This window comes from Seriola dumerili, unplaced genomic scaffold, assembly GCF_002260705.1.
Source record: "Seriola dumerili isolate Sdu_G_001 unplaced genomic scaffold, Sdu_1.0 BDQW01000322.1, whole genome shotgun sequence".
NCBI lineage: Eukaryota > Metazoa > Chordata > Actinopteri > Carangiformes > Carangidae > Seriola > Seriola dumerili.
The window spans coordinates 1891167-1906924 of NW_019174577.1; the positions used below are offsets into that span (position 1 = coordinate 1891167).

Below are 15758 nucleotides of genomic sequence, written 5' to 3' on the forward strand. Positions count from 1 at the left end.
TTAATTAGCTTTTCAACGGTCGCTTGAGAATGAGGGAGATTAAAAATGCGTCTATATATCGAAGCATGTTAAAATAAATAAAAGAATAGGCCAAATTAAACACCACAAACACTTTACTGTTCGTTCCATGAAATTTCAAAGAGTTTTTGTTTAATTTAAATACGTGTACAGACAAGATGGTCCACACTCAAACATTGTTTATAACATAGGAGAGTATGAGGTGACTTCAGTTCCACCTTAAAAATGTGGACATAACTGTAACCACTACAGGGTATGGTCTCTCTCCCTTCCTCCCTCTCCCACCCTCCAGCGGTGAAATTCTTTTAGTAAAGCTGTCGAGTGTGTTTGTGTGCGTGTGCGTGTGTTTATAAAGTTGTGTTGTTGAGGAAGGGGTGAAATGAAAGGGGGTTCAGCTGCTCTTCGTCAGCCGGTGTTAATATTTTGTAGCCGACGCTCAGTGGCAACTCTAGACTTTACCTCGACTTCACCTTCAGCATAAACTTGGGGTAAGGCGTTTTATGTTGTTTTACTTTGAAATATGTTGGCGTGTTTACTCGTGACGATTTGTTTTGTGGAATAAATAGCGGGCATTGTCCGCCTGACATTTCCCGGCTGCTTTTGCGAGTTGCAGCATATTGTATATATTGTGGTATGTGTAATTTCTCCCGAAGTTTATTTAAAGGTCACTTCAACGCCTGTCATCGGTTACAGGAGAGACAGGTGACCACTACACGCGCGTCCCACTGGAGCAGAAGTTATGGTCAAACGCTTCAATCCCAACAAATAGTTTCCACGAACACCTCATTCAGCGGCATGCCTTGATATAGTTTGTGTGTGTCTTAAAATAATTTTTGTCCACAACTCCAGAAAGACAAGCCTCAGCCTGCAGTTTTTAAAAGACTGTATTTAAATCTGAATTACTCATAGTTGAGGAGCAGCACCTTAAAAATGCCCTAAATACATAAATAGGTATTTCAAGTTTTTCCTGATCCTTGACTTAGGGGAGAAATGTTGAGCAATTCCTCAGACGTGCAGATTATTTAAAGCGTCTTTTGTTGCAGCACTGGATCAGACTGACTGTGCAGTTTTCAGATTTAGTAGTGAAGGAAGTCTACGGGTATTGGCATTACAGTTATCTGTCTTTTGAGTGAGGTGCTTCTAACTCAACACTTTCTTTTTTTTTTATGTTGCAGCCCCTTTAATCACCATAATGGATTATTTGTGTCAGATGAAAATATCACTGAGTGAATGTCAGACAGCTCTGACTTTCATTTAAATATTCGAACAAAAATGCCTTATTCGATGCTTAACTAGGGATTTTTTTTTACTATTTATTTGGTGAGCACCACATACTGGTAGAAGATATGGACAAAGCCACTAATACTGCATAATTATTATAGAATTATCTTGATGTTTTTAAGTGATTATACTTATTGATGTTATAATCGGAGGATCAAATTATTAAGTTTTCAAAAAAAAGTTGTTTTATAAATGGTGGTCTGGGACTTGTTCCACAAAGCCCACAAAGCAGGTTTGAGTTATCTGGAGAACTTGCAGCAGGTGTTTTAACCTCTGCACATATTTCAGATTTGAGGGAGTTATGCAGACGACTCAGAAAACTGAGACCCCTGTTTTTCTCTAGGATTCTGAAAACAACAGAAAACTCATTTAAGATGTTAGGTATAGTCGAGACAGTGTATTAAAAGACTTGCCAGTCAGTTTAAAAGTAATGCTGATTGTGATCATATCATATGTTTTAAATCTGGGTGATGTGGCAACGGTTTTGTTTATATTTGGATCACAGACTTTATTTCATCACGTGAGAGTGATAATTAAAATGAACAAAGTCTTGGTTCTGCTGTAACTAATTTTTCTCTGTTCCCCATCTGTGCAGTTGTGAGTTATGACATCAGAGGTAGAAGATGTCTACACCATGCCTGACCTTCTGTTCATTCAGGAGAGCGAGGAAGCGTACAGAAATCCCACTGAGGTGAAGATGAGTCAGATTGTGCTACCCTGCCATGCCAACCACTGTGGGGAGCTGAGTGTTGGACAGCTGCTGAAGTGGATGGACTCCACAGCCTGTTTATCTGGTAGGAAAAGATTAAAAAAAATCTCTCATTTTTACAATTTAAGCATTTAAGAAATGATATAGCAAAAGACAACTTGTGCAACAAACACTGATAAAGTCTCATTAGTTTTCTTACATCTCAGCTTCACTGCACTCATGATACAGTATCCCAGCTGCTCACTACAGGACACCATAAAGTCTTAAACATGTTCATGCACCAGTGAACATGCATCATTGTTGTGCCGGTAACCAAGAATCTTCCATCATCATTTTAGTATTTTCATAGTGAGCTTAGAGAATAAATGAAATCAAAGAGTCATTTTTATTTTAATAGAAAATGCTGCTCAGTCTTGTATCTTTCCTGCCGGATTAAGTTTTAGTCTGCAGGAGTGCTTGTATGTGATGATGATATTTTGGTGCATCTTTCACAGACAGTTTTTAACCTTTCTTTCTATTGATCCAGACTGGGTTCTTTTTTTCCATCACATATTCACATATGCAAACCTAGAAGTCATCCAGTCCAACTACAAGTCAACTGCTTTGCTCAAGTGCACCTGAGTCAACAGTGATAATAAGAGAGGGTCACCCCAACAAGGACTCTTTACTCTCTAGGGCAAAAACCAGAATATCCTCACCCATTGACTTCCCATCAACCAATACTGTTGGTTGTGTTGGTGCCCTGCACCCAGGACCTAAAATCCAGGTCACTTGAGTGGTGTGACATTTCTATACTGAACATTCGGGTCAATAAACACACGTATGAGTGTGTGTGTGTGTGTGCGTGTGCGTGTGCGTGTGCGTGCGTGTGCGCGTGCGCGTGTGTGTGGTTTTATGTGTGTTTTAACATATTCAGTTGGAATGCTCTTCAAAAATGCATCTTTAGAACATTTAAAATGCACCTAAGCACTTGATGTTTTTTGTTATATGTGTCAAGTTATTACAGTTGTTTACCTGCTTTAGTCTTAGACATGTAATGATCTTCTTTACGGGTCTTTTTAAAACAGCCCTGAATGTGACAAATAGTTGCTGAGATTTTTTTTTTTGGTCAAACAGCTGCTCAAGGTCAAGAATTAATTTTGAAACTACATTCATACAGAATCATTTTTATAATAATGACAACAGACACAGCAATAGATCATGTTCAGGCATTAATATATTCTGCTGCAGCAGTATAGAATGAAATGCATTTAAATTCCAAACAGGTCTGAAGTCTTTCTGTGCGATGCATTTATTGTGTGTGCCTTTATAGTTGCACATATTTACAGATCATAAGCTTTAAATGTGCCTGAGCTGCAGATACTTTGTGGCTTTGTGCTGCACTAAATATTTGTGTAATCTCTCCTCTCCCAGCTGAGAGACACGCAGGTTGTTCCTGTATCACTGCCTCTGTGGACGACATCCATTTTGAACACACCATAGGGTAAGGTATTAACCTTAATGCTGCTCTGAAAAGGTGTATCTCCACCTGAGAATTGTTCGCAGGGACAGAACAGATTGCATGCACTGACAATGTGGGAGAACAAAAAGGGACACATGCTGTTCTCAGACAAGAAAATAAAAAAGCTTGAAGGCACAAAACATTGACACTGGTGTTAGCAAAACCAAGATGGATTTATTAAAATTATAGATTTTATAAGAAACCACGTTGGTTAAAGGAGCTATTTGTAAGTTCGCTACATAGCTAACGTTAGCATTAACAGGTGTTTACTTACCAGTCTAGTAGAGATGATGTGAGTTCAGCATCAAACTTCATTCCTTTACTAGCCAAGAGCTATCCCCAGTGGTGGAATGCAACCATCTCGTTTTGCTTCTATTTCCATTGCTTCTTTTAAATTACTGTAGTTAGCATGCTAACCATCTAGCTCTGGTCTGGCCAGCCCGTCTTGCAACAATGCAACAATGGCTGAAGCTCGGGGCAAGAGTAGTAAGTAAAAAAATCTTAATGCTAATTTTGGCTATGTAGCAATAGCAAAACTCACAAACAGCTCCTTTAAGTAAATGCATTATTTGATAAATTAATCAATAAATAGATTCTGTACTTTGATGCTTCTTCAAATAATGCTAGCTACTAAATTGAAATGTTTGTTACTCACATCTCTTCAGTTACAGGCAGCAAAATGAAAACACTGATGACCAAATTCGCTTGATGTTGACTGAACATTATGTCTCTCAGTAGAGCTTGTGTTACTTTACAGTATAATCACATGTTGATAGTAAAGAGAAGAATCTGTGTCTGTGCTTCAGGGTGGGAAATGTTGTCAACATCATTGCAAAGGTCAACAGAGCCTTCACATCCAGTATGGAGGTCGGTGGAAGTAGTTTTTGATTTTAGGATAGTGAATATACATGGGATTTTTGAAAGATGAAATGAATATTGTGATTCTTTTCTTTTCAGGTGGGCATAATAGTGACCTGTGAAGACCTTTACACCGACAGGCAGTGGAAGGTTTGCCATGCCTTCGCCACCTTTGTTGCTAGGCGAACAGAAGCTGGAAAGGTAAAGAGGCAAAAATCAGAATATGGACATAAGGGCATTTTCGAGGAGTTGTTCAGCATCCCCTGGGTGTTTGTGTGTGTGTGTGTGTGTGTGTGTGTTTTATGTGTACACAGGTACAGCTGAAGCAGGCAGTTCCTCGCACACAAATGGAGCAGATGGAGTACAGCCTGGCAGCAGAGCGGAGGAGGATGAGGCTCATCCACGCTGAGATCATTACAGATCTACTGAGCAGCAGCACAGCTCAATTGGGTACAGCCTGTAGACACAAGGGTTTATAGCACAGCACTTGGTCAGACGTCTGTGCCATTTAAAATCTGATTGATTAAGGCTCCTTGTTCTGGCACTCTCACCAGGAGAATGCCAGGAGTATCAGGAAGCTGTGCCAGCGGAGCGGACAAGAGTGGAGAGTGTAGAGCTGGTGTTACCCCCACATGCCAATCACCAAGTCAGCACTTTTGGGGGCCAGATCATGGCCTGGATGGAGAATGTGGCTACGATTGCAGCAAGGTATTCACCGAATATTTAATGTTCACAGTTAGCAGTTAACAGAGCCTGTTTCCACCTACTTCCAGTCTTTATGCTAAACTAAGCTAAGCTAACCGGCTGCATATTTACCACAGTGATAAGAGAGTAGTATAGATCCTCTCATCTAACTCTCAGCAAGAAAATGAATGAGTGAGTTTTCAAAAGATAAGAAATTATTCCTTTAGTTTGCCGAGAGGCAATTTGTAAAAAACAAACAAGACAAAGAACAAACACCTTCATGTTTTCTCTCTACATTTTGATCTAGTCGCTTGTGTAATGCACACCCAACTTTGAGGACCATAGACATGTTCCATTTTCGTGGCCCGTCTCACATTGGTGATCGACTGGTACTGAAAGCCATTGTTAATAATGCTTTCAAGCACAGGTGAGTCTACACATAATAATGAATTCTTATAACGTGAATGGCAAATACCTGTATCATGTATCATCTGATACATGTTTGCAATGTAACTCTGTGACTTAAACATTTACAGTGTGTGCTTTTATTGTATATCTCTGTGTATCCATGTCTTTTTGTGAACCCATTTGCCTGCATACATGGTGCGCTCTAGCATGGAGGTGGGAGTATGTGCTGAGGCCTACCAGGGCGGAGAACCTCTGCGCCATATAAATAGTGCTTTTATGACCTTTGAGGTGCTGGACAGCGACAGGAAACCACGCACGCTGCCACGGATACGACCTGAGCCTGTGGTGAGTTTTTCTATGTGTGCTGTTGCTGACTTGGAGAGACTGTAATGTACATACAGTGTAGAGCTAAAATAGAAGTAGTTCACATAATAAGCATCATTGTGTTCTGAGTTTTGTTCTCACATCTTTCACAGGATGGAAAAAGGCGTTATCAAGAAGCCATTGCAAGAAAGAAGATTCGGCTTGATAGGTTAGTATCTCCATTTTAAACCAACACAATTTGTTCTTTGTAGAGAGAGTGAGAGAGTGAGAGAGTGAGAGTGAGAGAGAAAGAAAGAGAGAGAGAGAGAGAGAGAGACAATTTACATTGGATTATTCCAGATATGTATAATGTTGTCACTATAATTGTTGGCTCAGATGCATTAAATATGTTTTTGTCTCCTGAAAGATGGCTCCTTTTAAAAGTTCTTCTTTTATTTCATTAGGAAAAGTATGGTTTGAGCCAATAGATAATAAATCTAACTGCAATAGTCCCTCCAATAAGTGTGGCCACAACCATCTGGATAAGTGCACACCTTCAGGTCTAACTCAAAATACTGTAATACCAATAGTACATCACAAAGAAACAATGTCTGCATAATGAACATTACAAAAGCAACAAATAAATGGAAGAAATACATACTTATGCTAAAACTAAACTATTGTGGTATATGATAGAGTATAAGGCAATGAAAATAATACATACACAGTGTCATCAATACTTAGTTTGTCCAGTGTCGTGCAACAGAATCCATTGTTTACACTACTCTGCAGTAGCACATGACTTGGCAGAACAGCACATCACAGCTGAGCAGACTTTGGTGCAGAGTCTGTCAGGCATAATAAGTTCATTGTTCAACTGAAAAACACTCTCCCTCCAGTATAATCTTTATTCCACTATTAGATAACCAAATGTGTGGGATCATGCTGTAGCTAGAATAAAAAGGTAGATATTGGTCAGGTTCTTGGTCTTTCTTTTTTCTTTTTTTGTTGTATGTACGTCATTGCTGCCCTTCATGTTTACAGGAAATACATTATCTCCTGCAAGCAAACTGAAGTGCCCTTGTCTGTACCCTGGGATTCAAGTAACCAGGTATTGTAATTTCTAGAAATACAGAGGCACACACGCTTAGTAAAGCTGCCCAGATATTGCCACTGTATTCAGGCATATGAGTTCAGAGAGTGCTTTGTTTTTTCAGATGTACTTGAGCTACAACAATGTATCAGCACTGAAACTAATGGATACCAGAAACAACTGGGTATTAACCTCTGAGAAAAATAAGGTCAGTATTACTGTCCAGGATATGGCTTGTTAAATAGTAACAGCTGTTGTGACTCCACCATGAATTCTGATCTATATTATTTTGGACTAGAAAATGCACAGTCACAATGGCTGTGCTCAAAATGCTGTGCTCGTGTAGCTTTAATTAAGTAATGCAGAATAAGTCAGAAAATGTTACCTGAAGCTGACAAGACTTGGAAAAAGGTCATTCTCCAAAGATGTACGAATACCACATTTATAATTTGTCATGCAGCCACCAATTAATGTGGCAGTTTTGACAACAATATACCTGACGTGTGCATATTTTATAACTGGAGCGAGTCCCAGATGTAAACGCTGACCCCACCGCCTCTTTGTGGATGTGCTCTATTCCTCAGGTTAGATTGTACACACTGGAGGAAAACCACATGCTGTGTTTCAAGGTGGAGATGCACGTCAGTGTCGCAGCAGAGCAGACTTTCCACCTTCTGTCAGACCTGAGGAGGAGAAAAGAGTGGGACCGACATTATGAGTCAGTAACATGTACATTTTGCATCATCTGACGCAGGGCAACTTACAGTCAACAGCAACAGCAGAAAGAGCTTAAAGGATAAGCCTGGTGTTAATCTATATTTTTCTTACTGTCAACAAATCACATAAAAAGACCAAAACCAACGTTGCATTTATCTGTCACTACCTTCTGTCTTCCCTCCTCTGTGGCTCTCAGTACTAGGTCCATTTGTTTCCTCTTAAAAACAGAAATGGTTTAAAACACCTCACAAATATATAGTGTAATTCTTTCTAAAAAGGCTCAGTAATATCCCGGGAATTGTAGTTTTTTAGCAAACTTAACTCGTACAGGAGGGAATGGGACATTTATTGAGGACTAGTTTCAGCTGCGGATTAATATGCCATTAGTGAATATTAAGTTAGCAGGATAATGTATATCAGATAGAATCAAAATATGTTACAGTGCTTATATTCATGGTAATAAATGAGCATGTCAACCTGTGCAATGGTCGGTGCATTACTCCTAATTTTTGGATAAATTATTTAGCCTTAACTTTTTACAGAATTTGTTGACAAAAGAGGAAATAAATATCACCAGACTTATCCCTTTAATTCCTCAGGTCAGGGCCGGCTTTAGGCAGAGGCCACCATTTAGGGTGCCACCAGCTGGAGGGCAGCCAAAGAGGAGAAGGAAATATTTCGTAATTGCCCCTGATCTACTTTTAAAAGTCTGTCATTGACATCCAGTCCCCCCCCCCCCGAAAAAAAACCCAGTGCTCACACACTGCACTGAACACCTGATACTGAGACAGCCTGTTGAAGGCCACTCTGCTGGGGGCTGACTCTTGCACAACTTGCTTGTTTTTCCTGAGATTTTCCAACCCCATGGTTCATTTGCTCACACGGCTGTTTAAGTTTCACAGTAACCGGGTTACTCATGATCCATACAAACATTATATTATGATCCACTGTAGCTGTCCAGGTGTGTCCTCAGCTCGAGTCATGTAGCCAGTGAGTCGGCAGGTTTAACAGTTGAAGTGAAAGTCTTATATTAATAACACCTGCTCCTCACTGCTAAAATTTACATTATAAAGACTGTCTTTAATGTGAAGGCATCAAAGCCACTGATGAACAGTAAGCTGATAATGTTAGAATCATGCAGAGATGTGAATAATCAGGTTCTGCCCTATATCAGATCCTGAATGTGGTTAAACCAGGATAATCCATAACAGGGACGAGTGTCCATGTAAAGATAGAAACTGACAGATGATGCAGAAGAGACACAGAACAGAAGTTGAATAAAGTTACATTTGAAAAAAAAATCAAGTATTAGAAATTATTATAATTGTCATAAAATATTCAAATGAAAAAGGTCAGATGTCTCACCGAGGACACCAATGGGTCTGGAGACGGCCCTGCCTCAGCTCTATTGTAACGATAAAAGATATAATGACAAGAGTGTGAGACTTAAAGCTCATTGCTGATGCTGGTTATGTGTGTCAACTGCAGGGAGTGTGAGGTGATCATCCAGGTGGACGAGGAGGACACCCTTTATCGTGTCGCCACACCCCCTGTCAGTAAAGGGCGCAAAGGCCAGGACTTTATCTTACTGGCATCTCGGAGGAAGCCGTGCGATGCCAGGTGTTGCAATATACAACATAAACACTTGTGTCATTTCACTTTTTTATTTTTTGTTACTTCACCGCTTTCTTCATTCTTGATTTCCTACTCTACCTTTATATATGATCTTTTTATGCAACCAGTGTTATTGCCTTACTGCCTCCTGCTCGCTCTTTCATAAAGTCTCATGATGCTATCCTCTTTTGTCCCTCTCAGAGACCCATATCTGATCGCTCTGCGCTCCGTCACTTTGCCCACTCACCCTCCCACTGAGGACTACACCAGGGGAGAGGTGCTCTGTGCTGGCTTCACAATCTGGGAAGAGTCCAGCTCTGTCACCAAGGTTGGCCAAATGAGAGGGTCACTCAGCTCAGCATGCACGCTTGCTATTGTCACATGACAGCACCGCACGTTGTAGCTTAAAACAACACAACTGCAACACAAGAGCAAAAGGTAATTGCAAGTTGTAAAGGTTTACTGCACCACAGCTGACCTTTGTTTTTTGTTTCAGATCACCTACTACAACCAGGCCACACCGGGTGTCCTCCCCTACATCTCCACAGACATCGCTGGCCTCTCGTCCAGCTTTTACAGCGCCTTCTCCGCCTGTAGCCACTTTCTGGAGGCCAACAAGGACAGCCCGGCCGCTCTGCCGCCCTCTGCACTGCGACACAACAGTGATACCACAGTCTCCCTACAAGAGGAACAGTAGCATTAGTGCCACTCTGAGATTACAAACGTCTTGGCTATGGATTTGTAGTTTCTGTTGTATATTTGAACTTGCTGATTTTTTCTTGAAAAAGACTAATAGGTATGAATCAAGAGTGCACAATGTTTCTGAGTCTCTCTTGAATCTAAAGCCTCAAGTTTTATAGTCAAGTCAATATATTATGGAAAACCTTCTGTGCAATACTAATTTATAGGTCAATGAAGCATATTTTGGTGCATAGTTTTATGTATTTAACACAACCTCACCAATCTATTATCTTGTTTTAAATGACTTGTTCAGGCACAAAATAATGAGTATAAATCCAGTCTAAGCAGACTAAGAAATGTTTGGATCAGCTTCTTTTGTTATAGCTCATTTTCTACCTCCTTGAAAAAAGTTTTTAGACTATTTGATTAAACATTAAAATAAAAGTAAGTTAAGATGTTCATACATTTAGTGTATAATGATTCTGTTTTATTTTGAGACACCGATGTATAGTTGTGGAGCAGTGTACTTCCACTGATTGTATAATATGTGGACATTCAATGGCCAAGTATCTGACATGACAAGCTGTCTTGATTTAACTGACACAATAAACGCATTCGACCAGTGGACTATGCTCATATGAGCTGTTGGTTTGGTGTTCACCTCCCTCCCCCCGCATTCCTTCCATTCCTAAACCATTTTTTATAAACAATAAAAAAAAGAAAGACAGAAAAACACAGCTTGCAGTTGTATCCAGCTGTAACTTGTGATGTTGGTGTTGCAATAGGTGCACAAGGCCAGCAGAGGAGTAGGATGGAGTCTTCAGTGAAACCGTCATGTCTCCTCTGGCTGCCTCTGACTAGGGCTTATAGGAGTCAGTAGCTCTGCATGCTTTCCAGGTATTGTGTTTGTTCCATGATCATCCTGTTTTGGTCACACTGCTTCCTGGACAGCAACACAAGGAGAACAAGAGCATGTAAGATAACATAAAATCTCATCTGTATCATCTGGAATGATAATATAAATAAATAAAAAAGAAGCGTGAAGTCGTCAGTATAGTGTGATATTTCAGATAAAATGATGAAATACTGTCAGACACATGCCAGTCAGTAATCCTGTAAAATAAATATACCCGAAGCATCGCTGAATGAGTGTCTTGTGTGGTTTGGCCTGCAGCTCAGCACGCTCCCTGCCAGTTCACACTGCTCTGCAGGTCACTGAACAGCGTCTGATGTGTGCTATTCTCGCCTCAGTCAGTGAGGCAAGCTGCCACCTGAGGGCTGTCTTCAGTGCCCACACTCAAGCCATTCTCCTCTTCCTCCTCCTCATCGTCCCTCCGCCTGCAACCTGTTGGCTGTCATGCTGCGAGGCAGGCTTGTTGATGGAGCTTTGACTATATGGGCCTCAAGATTAGTGGATACACAGTGTGGTTGGAGGTGGCAGAAATCTTTGCCCTGACTGCACCAGAATAGCACCATTACTAAACCAAAGCAGTGCAGTCCTGAGATGCCTCAGTAAATACGAAAATGAAATAAAAAAAAATTCTGCATCAAAGCAGTAGGTGCTAGAGCTTTAATGCGCAGAAAATTATCTCTTTCTATCTTTAATATATTACTGTCAAGCATTTGAAAAACCGCACCTAACTATAAGGAACAGTATAATGCATGTTGGAAAAAATTAGTTTGTGATGTTCTCTTCCAATCACTGTAGAAGAAATACATGCAAAATTGAGATTGATACATTTCTCGTTAAAGAGCAGTGTTGATGAAGGCATGGCTTAGTCTCCCTGTTAGTACCACTGAGAGGTGTTTTTGGAAACCCTTCACTCCCTAGATATATCCTTATATTGTTGTCATGGAGATCTGGGAACTGTAGGATGTGTTTTTCTAAAACACAGCGCCAGAAATGTGGTTTATGTGAAATACATTTGGGACCTGAGGAGGAGTTTACATTCAACAATTAGACACAAATGACACTTCATGGGGTTTTAAAACAGATTCTCATATTTCCATAGATTCAATATTCAGTATTTAGATTTGACTCTTTTCAAGCTAAAAGTGGAATAAAATAAAAAAAACATTTCAAATGTTTGTATAACATATGAACATTTTACATAATATTTCATGGTTAGGTTCTAATCTGATTTTCTAGGTCAAGTGTTGTTTTCCTCTTAATTGAACAGATGCAAGACTGTGATACGTCTTTATATTGGAGGCCTTCTGCAAAAATAATAATAACATGAATGCGGAATATGACTAAATATACAACAGTAAAAGATAAAAATATATAAAATAACATATCAACTCTCAAAATAGACTCAAAATAATCTATAATAATAATAATAATAATAATAATAATAATAATAGAATAGACTCGACTCATCACAAACGTTGAAGAAGATTGATTTCATAATATAGAGTATAGCTGTCATTTTTTAAATTTATTTTTGGTCCGTAAACCTTGCACAGGTTATGGCTTTTCACCCATACAGTCTGTGGTTTTGGCACTTACCACATGCTGCGCTCACTCCCCGCCCACGTTGCACACATGCAACCACGTGACTGAACCCGGATATATGAGAGAGAGAGATAGAGAGAGAGAGAGAAAGGTCTCATACAACCGCGTTACTTGTTTGACATTATAGTGAACATATTTAATGGACACTGGAAGCGACAGTATGAGCCAAGAATGTGTCCGGAAACTGCAACTTGCCACCAGAGAAAAGCTCAGAAAATTTAACTCTCTGCGCGGTGAGTTTTGTTTTTGGCTCTGATCAGTGTCAATATTGAGCTAAAAGTCATCCTGTCTTAATATTGAATCCTCCGTGCCAAGCTGGTGTGTCTCAACTGGCTCCTTTTTCCTCTTCTTGTCCATGTGTGAAGGTCGGGAGGTGGAGGGTGGGGAGTTTTGGGACGTGGTGGTTGTGACCGCTGTGGATGAGGGCCAGAGAGAAGCTTATGAGCTGCAGCTCAGAGAGAAAGTCGACAGAAAAGAGCTCCCCCTCGGGATTCACTACAAGGTCTTCTCAGATCCTCCTGGATCTAAAATAGGTGAGTGAGTGAATCAGACAACACTCTCCAGTTTCATTTCACACACCTCTGGATGTGACTGAGAGGGATCAACGAAGCACTACATCATCCTCACCAAAATTATTATAGTTATTATAAATAATGATAATAACAATATGACCTATTGTATTTAAGGGAATGGGGGCTCCACTCTGTGTGCACTGCAGCAGCTGGATGACATCTATGGGAAGGCTCTGGGCAGACAGAGAGTCATCCTGATCCATGCAGGTTTGAGATTTCTCTTGTATTTTTTTAATTTTTCTTCCAAAGCAGACAGGGATAAGCTCCGCCTCTCACATGACATCGATCTGCAGAAAAAGGACAGATGGATGAATTGTTATTGCATGCCTGTATACTGTAAAAGCACTGTTCTGACAGATCATGGTATTTTGTCATAATCAAAAATGGTATAAAAACGTATATTGCCAGAAATGAGTGCATCTCATTGATTGCAACATTGTCCCCAGTTGCTACCACAGTATGTAAATGTTATAGCAGAATCTCTGACAGTAAATTTTTTTTAATCATCTCATAATGTATCTTATCTGGGAGAAAGAAAGAAAGAAAAAGGGATCATGTAAATATAACAGCTGTAATGAAGGGATGTCCTGTCCTGCTGACTCCATTACTACCCATAAGCTGTTGGAGCCACTGCAGCCCCATAGTCAGTGTTACTCTCTAAATGAAAGTAAGGATATTATTGTGGTCTTTATTTTATTTATTTTTTTGCCACTGCCATTTGGCTCCACTTTTTGACAATTTTCACACATGAAAATGTCCAAATCAAAGTAACACAGTCAGGAACACTCGGTGCCTATTGTTGAGTTATTAATTTTCCATAAAAAAAAAAAACAACAACAAAAAGACATGGCAACACTGCAGAGTGTAAAATGTCCCCCCGAGTCGAGTTATTTCAAAGTTAAGCATGAACTACATGTGATGTTTCCCGCTTTACCTTTTCTCCTCTTATTCTTCCAGGGGGGTTCAGTCAACGTTTGCCCAGTGCCAGTGCTCTGGGAAAGATCTTCACCGCCATGCCGCTGGGTGACCCTCTCTACCAGATGCTGGAGCTCAAACTGGCCATGTATGTGGATTTTCCATCTCATATGAAGCCTGGTGTCCTGGTGACCTGTGCAGATGACATAGAGCTCTACAGTATTGCAGAGGATGAACATGTTTGGTTTGATAAACCTGGCTTTACAGCTCTGGCCCACCCCTCCCCACTGTCTATTGGAACCACCCACGGGGTGTTTGTGTTGGATTCATGTGAAAACTCATCTCACTTGGAAATGGAGAACAGATCCTGTCTGCGCTTTCTGCACAAACCAAGCATCAAAAATATGTACGACTGTGGTGCTGTTTGCAAGAGGCAGAGTGGTTGTTTTTCTGAGTTTGTCTACACAGACAGCACCTATTATGTTGACTTTGAAACTGTAAAGACTCTTCTTAATCTGCTGAGAGAGTTGGAGCCCTTGCAGTGTGAGATAGACGCATATGGAGACTTTCTTCAAGCACTGGGCCCCAAAGCCACAATAGAGTACACCAGCAACACTGCTAATGTCACCAAAGAGGAGAGAGGTCTGGTTGAAATCCGCCAAAAGATCTTCCATCATCTACAAGGGACTCCTTTGAACGTCATTCTCCTCAACAACTCCAAGTTTTATCACATTGGAACCACGTCAGAATACCTCTTTCACCTCACTGAGGACGTGGCACTGAGGAGTGAGCTGGGCCTGCTGTCGTCTACCTTCAGCATTCACATGAATGAAAACTCCGGCTGCTGCGTTATGTGCAGCGTCCTCGATCCCAGTTGCACTGTGGGAGCTGGATCAGTGGTGGAGTACTCCAGGCTGGGAGCAGGTGTGTCTGTAGGTAAGGGCTCCATCGTCAGCGGCTGCTGGGTCAGTCCGGGCCTCTCGGTGCCTGACGCAGTCTTCATGCATTCACTGTGTGTGAACCACCAGGACCGAGCCGGGTTTGTAACTGTCGCCTTTGGGATTAATGACAACCTGAAGCACAGTGTGGAAGCCCCTGCTCACATAGACAGGCTGAAGCTTTTTGAGTGCAGCCTGGCAGAGTGTCTGTCCCACTGGGGGATGGAGAACGAAATCCTGAGGTTCTCCAGTGACTCTCCCGGCTGCAGTCTGTGGAACGCTTGTCTGTTTCCCGTTTGCTCTGATCAGCAAAGCTCGTTCTCAATGTCTCTGGAGATGCTGCAGGCCGTCCTAAGTGGCTCCACGTTCATCTTGCCCAAAGACACTAAGATGATGTCTATGCAGGAGAGTCTACAGAGTAAGAAACTGGAGGAGATGTTGAGGTTCAGGATGAGACTACACAAAGACATCACGCAGAGAAGACTGAACAGTTAGAGCTGCTTCGTGTAACTGAGATTATGTGTTAAAAAATGTATGTTGTCAAATGTAAGTGTTTAAGTACAAGATAATATTTTCTGTGCTTTGATTGTTAAAGTTGTTTATGATCCAAGGAGGAGGATCCAATGATATCTGAACTGTGGACAATGACCTTTTTGACAGTATGAAGATCTGATTTATTTTTGAGTTTGACATCTGATTTATTCACGCCTCATAAAACTGATCCATGATTTCTTGAAATTTCGTGAAATTCTGCTTTCTACTTGAAAATAAGATAAATTCCTAAACCCATCTGTCATAATATCTTTTACTTTGTGCCTCAATCACATCACAGTGTTTAAGTTTTTTTAGATAAAGGGATGAGTAATTTCGGTATGTCGGCAGATGACGAGAAGCCAGTTTGAGTCATGGTTGGTATTTAGAGCACCTGGCATGCTGCTCTACATAGACACG

At 40.7% G+C, this 15758-nt stretch overlaps 2 protein-coding genes across 2 annotated transcripts; both read left to right on the forward strand.

Annotated features, from left to right (window-relative positions):
- Window positions 1-305: 305 nt before the first annotated feature.
- acot11 (acyl-CoA thioesterase 11) lies at window positions 306-10486 on the forward strand. Its single transcript, XM_022759535.1, has 16 exons — window positions 306-506; window positions 1895-2093; window positions 3422-3491; window positions 4316-4376; window positions 4467-4568; window positions 4682-4817; window positions 4922-5075; window positions 5359-5478; window positions 5666-5804; window positions 5936-5991; window positions 6807-6873; window positions 6980-7063; window positions 7440-7573; window positions 9061-9192; window positions 9388-9514; window positions 9683-10486. The coding sequence occupies exons 2-16, from the start codon at window positions 1904-1906 to the stop codon at window positions 9881-9883; spliced, it is 1773 nt and encodes a 590-aa protein (XP_022615256.1). The 5' UTR covers window positions 306-506; window positions 1895-1903; the 3' UTR covers window positions 9884-10486.
- A 1982-nt stretch (window positions 10487-12468) lies between these two features.
- Window positions 12469-15583, forward strand: fpgt (fucose-1-phosphate guanylyltransferase). The gene is made up of 4 exons (XM_022759536.1): window positions 12469-12615; window positions 12748-12915; window positions 13069-13161; window positions 13912-15583. Exons 1-4 carry the CDS (start codon window positions 12522-12524, stop codon window positions 15300-15302), a joined length of 1746 nt encoding a protein of 581 aa, XP_022615257.1. The 5' UTR covers window positions 12469-12521; the 3' UTR covers window positions 15303-15583.
- Window positions 15584-15758: the final 175 nt, after the last annotated feature.

Excerpts from the sequence above, each read along its gene's own strand:
- acot11 (XM_022759535.1), top strand. The coding sequence starts at position 1,904 with ATGACATCAGAGGTAGAAGATGTCTACACCATGCCTGACCTTCTGTTC. Across the intron at positions 2,094-3,421 it reads CTCCACAGCCTGTTTATCTG|CTGAGAGACACGCAGGTTGT; the intron begins GTAGGAAAAGAT and ends CTCCTCTCCCAG. Across the intron at positions 3,492-4,315 it reads CATTTTGAACACACCATAGG|GGTGGGAAATGTTGTCAACA; the intron begins GTAAGGTATTAA and ends TCTGTGCTTCAG.
- fpgt (XM_022759536.1), top strand. The coding sequence starts at position 12,522 with ATGGACACTGGAAGCGACAGTATGAGCCAAGAATGTGTCCGGAAACTG. Across the intron at positions 12,616-12,747 it reads AAAATTTAACTCTCTGCGCG|GTCGGGAGGTGGAGGGTGGG; the intron begins GTGAGTTTTGTT and ends CCATGTGTGAAG. Across the intron at positions 12,916-13,068 it reads TCCTCCTGGATCTAAAATAG|GGAATGGGGGCTCCACTCTG; the intron begins GTGAGTGAGTGA and ends ATTGTATTTAAG.